We start from the raw sequence: 6,000 nt of genomic DNA, 5'->3' as shown, positions 1-6,000 counted from the left end.
CTTCTTTATCCATTCATCAGTCAATGGACATTTGGGGTCTTTCCATACTTTGGCTATTGTCGATAGTGCTGCTATAAACATCGGGGTGCATGTGGCCCTTCAAATGAGCACTCCTGTAAACTTTGGATAAATACCTAGTAGTGCAATTGCTGGGTTGTAGGGTAGTCGTCTATTTTTAATTTTTTGAGGAGCCTCCATACTGTTTTCCAGAGTGGCTGCACCAGTTTTCATTCCCACAGCAGTGCAAAAGGGTTCCTCTTTCTCCACATCCTCGCCAACATCTATTGTTGCCTGAGTTAATTTTAGCCATTCTGACAGGTGTGAGGTGGTATCTCACTGTGGTTTTGATTTGTATTTCCCTGATAATGAGTGATGTTGAGCATTTTTTCATGTATCTGTTAGTCATCTAGATGTCTTCCTTGGAAAACATGTCTTTTGCCCATTTCTTCACTGGAGTATTTGTTTTTGGGATGTTGATTTTGATAAGTTCTTTATAGATTTTGGATACTAATCCTTTATCTGATATGTCATTTGCAAATATCTTCTCCCATTCCATCTGTTGCCTTTTAGTTTTGCTGATTGTTTCCTTCGCTGTGCAGAAGCTTTTTATCTTGATAAGGTCCCAATAGTTTTGTTTTGTTTCCCTTGCATCTAGAGACATGTCAAGTAAGACGTTGCTTTGGCCGAGGTCAAAGAGGTTGTTGCCTATTTTTTCTCCTCTAGGATTTTGATGGCTTCCTGTCTTACATTTAGGTCTTTCATCCATTTTGAGTTTATTTTTGTGTATGGTGTAAGAAAGTGGTCCAGGTCCAGGTTTTGCATGTTGCTGTCCAGTTTTCCCAACACCATTTGCTGGAGAGACTGTCTTTTTTCCATTGGATATTCTTTCCTGCTTTGTCACAGATCAATTGGCCGTAAGTTTGTAGGTCCATTCTGGGTTCTCTATTCTGTTCCATTGATTTATGTGTCTGTTTTTGTGCTAGTACCATACTGTCTTGATGATTACAGCTTTTTAATACAGTTTGAAGTCTGGAAGTGTGATGCCTCCAGCTTTGGTTTTCTTTTTCAGGATCACTTTGGCTACTCAGGGTCTTTTCCGGTTCCATACAAATTTTAGGATTCTTTGTTCTGGCTCTGTAAAGAATGCTGGTGTTATTTTGATAGCAATTGCATTGAATATGTAGATTGCTTTGGGTAGTATCAACATTTTAACAATATTTTTTCTTCCAATCCGTGAGCATGGAATGTTTATCCATTGTTTTGTGTCCTCTTCAATTTCTTTCATAAGCTTTCTATAGTTTTCAGTGTATAGATTTTTCACCTCTTTGGTTAGGTTTATTCCTATGTATTTTATGGGTTTTGGTGCAATTGTAAATGGGATCAATTCCTTGATTTCTCTTTCTGCTGCTTCATTATTGGTGTATAGAAATGCAACCGACTTCTGTACATTGATTTTATATTCTGCGACTTTACTGAATTCATGGATTAGTTCTAGCAGGTTTTTGGTGAAATCTTTTGGGATTTCCACACAGTATCATGTTGTCTGCAAAGAGTGAAAGTTTGACTTCCTCCTTGCCGATGTGGATGCCTTTTATCTCTTTATGTTGTCTGATTGCTGAGGCTAGGACTTCCAATATATGTTGAATAACAGTGCTGAGACTGGACATCCTTATCATGTTCCTGACCTTAGGGGAAAGCTCTCAGTTTTTCCCCATTGAGGATAATATTAGCAGTGGGTCTTTCATATATGGCTTTCATGATCTTGAGGTATGATCCTTATATCATATATAGGATCCATATATCCTTTTCTTGAGGGTTTTTTTTTTTATCCCAAAGGACACTGTATTTTGTCAAATTCTTTCTCTGCATCTATGACAGGATCAGGTAGTTCTTATCCTTTTTTTTAAATTAATATAAAGTATAATATTGATTGATTTGCAGATTTTGAACCAGCCCTGCATCCCAGGAATAAATGTCACTTGATCATGGTGAAATATTCTTTTAATGTATTATTAGATCCAGTTGGCTAGTATCTTGTTGAGAATTTATGCATCCAGTTTCATCAGAGAAATTGGTCTGTAGTTCTCCTTTTTATTGGGGTCTTTGGTTTTGGAATCAAGGTAATGCTGGCCTCATAAAATGAGTTTGGAAATTTTCTTTCCATTTCTATTCTTTGGAATAGCTTCAAAAGAATAGGTGTTAACTCTTCTTTAAATGTTTGGTAGAATTCCTCTGGAAAGCCATCCAACCCTGGACTTTTGTTTGTTGGGAGATTTTTTTATTACTGATACAATTTCCTTACTGGTTATGAGTCTGTTCAAATTTTCTATTTCTTCCTGTTTGTTTTGGTAATTTATATGTTTCTAGGAATTAGTCCATTTCTTCCAGATTGCCCATTTATTGGCATATAATTTCTCATAAAATTATCTTATTATTGTTTATATTTCTTCAATGTTGGTTGTGATCTCTCTTCTTTCATTTGTGATTTTATTTATTTGGGTCCTTTCCTTTTTCTTTTTGATCAATCTGGCTAGGGGTTTATCAACTTTGTTAATTCTTTCAAAGAACCAGCTCCTGGTTTCATTGACCTGTTCTACTGTTTTTTTGGTTTTGGTATCATTGATTTCTGCTCTGATCTTTATTATTTCCCATCTTCTGCTGGTTTGGGGCTTTCTTTGCTGTTCTTTTTCTAGCTCTTTAAGGTTAGGTTCTGTATTTGAGACCTTTCTTCCTTCTTTAGGAATGCCTGGATTGCTATATACTTCTCTCTTATGACTGCCTTCTGCATCCCAGAGGTTTTGGGCTCTCGTGTTTTCATTTTCATTGGGTTCCATGTACTTTCTAATTTCCTCTTTAATTTCTTGGTTAACCCATTCATTCTTTAGTAGGATATTCTTTAATCTCCAAGTATTTATGGTCTTTCCAAATTTTTCTTGTGGTTGATTTCAAGTTTCACGGCATTGGAGTCTGGAAATATGCAAGGTATGATCTCGATCTTTTTGTACTTGTTGAGGGCTGATTTGTGTCCCAGTATGTGATCTATTCTGGAGAATGTTCCATGTACAATATATTAATTTTAAATAGACATTTCAGCCTTATTGGGAACACAGTTAACCGATTCTAACTACAGTTGGGAAATTAGGGTCATCAAAATAGTTTTAAAGTGTGACTTGTGACTTTTTCTGACATCTTGCATTTTTTTTAAAGTGATCTCTACTCCAAACATGGGGCTTGAACTCATGACCCTGAGATCAAGAGTCCCCTGTTCTACAGACTGAGCCAGCCAGGTGCTCCTTCCTTCTGACATCTTGAAACAAAGGGGACTTAAGTCCCCTTTGGCAACTGCTTTACCAACCAGTTTACTAGCTGCAGATGAAAATCTAGGCCTTTGCATTTTTTTTCCCTCTCTGCCTGAAAGCTTCCCCTCCAGAGATATTCATACCATCTTTTCAACAGTCCCTTCATCAGGAAGACTTTCCCTAACCACCTACGTAAAAAAGCCCCTGTGCCTCCCAATCACACTACTCTTTATCCTCCTCTTTCCCTGTTTTATTTTTTTCATAGCACTTTACTACCACCAGATATGATATTTATCAGTGGTCTGTATCTCTGCACTGGGATGTAAGCTCCCCAGATTAGAGAGTGTAGTGTTGTATTTCTGTTGCCTCTCATGATACTTAGCACATGATAATCCTAAATATCTGCCAAGTATATGGACCATTCCCACCTACTTCAAAGTCAAAAGCCAAGAGAAAAAGAAAGAAAGAAAGAAAGAAAGAGAAAGAAAGAAAGAAAAAGAAAGAAAGAAAGAAAGAAGACAAAGAGGAAAAAAAAGCTATTTAATTTAACTCCCTATTTTATTCACCAGATTTGGCTTAAATGATTTTTGGCTGGTTCCAAAAAATCAAATGCACTATCAAAGGCCATGATCAGCTGACGCTGTGGATGGCACGTTATTAAAGCAAAGCATGAGTTACTACCTCTGTGTTGTAGGATCCACTTGGCACGATTTCCTCCAGCTGGGTAAGAGTCTTTACAGGGGGCAGAGTGATTATACTTTTTGTGAGAAGACTGAAAAAGTCAGCTCGATCTTCAGAGCCAAGTAGCAAATGGACATCTTGGTAACTAAAAAAAGACAGTTTGGGAGTAGTGAGCTGGGAAGAATCTGATTTGACATTGATAAGCAGGGCCCCAAGAGGAAAGGGTGGGCCAATTGGTGTATCATTCTGATGGAAGAGACAAATGGCGTGCTTGTTAGCCTGTTTAGACAAATCTCATAAAAGGTTAGAGGAAGAGTTTCAGGGCTCAGAGGCTCCATCCTTCTCCCCTCTCCCTCCCCGCCTTCCCAAGAGGTTACTGGAGTGACATCCTTCCAGGGTTTTTCCAGTTCGACCATGGAGAAAAGCCTGCTACAGTCTAACATAGTAAACCACAACTTGCCAAAGGGTGTTCTGCTGAACATTTATTAGTTTGGAGAATGGTGGGTTGAGCCAAGTTCAAAAATACTTTTCAACTACAGGGGTGAGTGAGTGGCTCAGTTGGTTGACTCCTGATTTCAGCTCAGGTCATAATACCAGGGTCGTGGGATCAAGTTCTGCATCAGGCTCTGTGCTGAGTGTGGAGCATGCTTAAGATTCTCTCTCTTTCCCTCTGCCCCCCTCCCCTGCTTGTGCTCTCTCCAGATACATAAAAAATAAATATGAAAAAAACTTTACAGGATTTCTTGGGATCGTTAATAAGTTAGTATGCCATACAAATCTCCAAGAAAGACAAACAGCAGGCCCCTCCAAATTTCTTGGACTATGGAACTGTACTGTCATGAAACATAAATGAGAGTAACTTTCCAATGAATATACTTTGGACAAAACTGAACTCCAAAGAGGTTCCAATAAGGTCTTTCAGATATGGACGGTAGCATATATGAAATCAAATTTCTTACACACACACACACAACATGGATTTGTCTTCCCCTTCCCTACATAAACTGTTTGCAAAAGCTCAAAATATGGAACATGTCAGTTGGCTCTGGTATTGACCCTGAATGAAAAACTGGGGCATGTGTAGTGGGCGGGGGCATATGGGTATCACCTGAGGTCAGCAATGGTGACAAAGACCTCCTGGTGCACAGGGCTGAAGAGATATTGCAGAAGCTCCTCTTCTACCAGCATCTGCAATGAGAGGGAAAGAACTTTAAAGAGTCAAGAATGTGCCAAGTCCTTGGGCCAGATGATCAGAGATGTAGATGGCCTGCAAGAACAACAGCAGGAACTTCATGGGGCCCTGCTCCTTTGTTCCACAGGACTGGCAGCAGGACAGTGGCCAGGCTAGAAGATTATTCTCTGGAGCCAGAGCCTGAGGCCTGGCTCTGCCTCTTACTAGCCATTTGAGCTGACACAAGTTATTTAACCTCCTGTATCTCAGTTTCCTCATCTGTAAAATGAGGTGGTAACAGCACTATTTGCCATCACAGGGTGGTTGTGGATACTAAAGGAGCTAGTTCATAATACTTAGTAGCCCTTGATAACTGTTAGTGTCTGTTATTCGTCATTTTTATTACTTGTGATTATTTCCAGCTGAGGCATCTGAACCCCTGTTTCTACTAAACAGCACTCTGCTATAGTGCCTAATATTATTATGTTGGCTGTCCTAGAAAAGGACTAGCTTTCCAAAGTCCACATTGGCAGAGGGAAAGCTGCCTTGCTTTGTTGGAAGTATCTGCAGAGTGACAGAGAAGAAAAAACAGAGATGTTAGGAGCTAGACAGCAGCTGGGTTTGGGCACTGGCTCTGCCACCCACTCCTTGTGGGACCCTGAATGTATTAACTTCCCTGGGCCTGACTTTCCTTATCTGTATAGAGATTCGTCTCAGGAGCTGATATAAATAGCAAATGTAAATGGTTGTACTGGAAGCCTTGTTGGATTGTCTAGCCAGACTCTTTGGAAACTGGGTCATAGGAATGGGTACCTCACAGCCATGTTTCTGCTAAGTCGTCCTGTCCCA

General features: G+C 39.5%; 1 protein-coding gene across 2 annotated transcripts in view; it reads right to left on the bottom strand.

The window, feature by feature from the left end:
• Positions 1-6,000, bottom strand: part of MROH8 (maestro heat like repeat family member 8) — a 59,045-nt gene that overhangs the window by 37,325 nt on the left and 15,720 nt on the right. For both annotated transcript variants that reach the window (XR_007462085.1, XM_049650827.1), the window contains exons 5-6: positions 5,089-5,168; positions 3,981-4,125 (exon numbers count right to left, since the gene is read on the bottom strand). Coding sequence is in view for 1 of the 2 variants with exons in the window: in XM_049650827.1 (XP_049506784.1) it covers positions 3,981-4,125; positions 5,089-5,168 (225 nt within the window). In the remaining variant the exon portion in view is untranslated. The remainder of the gene's footprint in view (positions 1-3,980; positions 4,126-5,088; positions 5,169-6,000) is intronic.

The sequence above is a fragment of the Panthera uncia genome, assembly GCF_023721935.1.
Source record: "Panthera uncia isolate 11264 chromosome A3 unlocalized genomic scaffold, Puncia_PCG_1.0 HiC_scaffold_11, whole genome shotgun sequence".
Lineage (NCBI taxonomy): Eukaryota > Metazoa > Chordata > Mammalia > Carnivora > Felidae > Panthera > Panthera uncia.
Note: the sequence above shows the minus strand (reverse complement) of the source record. Positions and strands in the feature narration are given on the sequence as shown.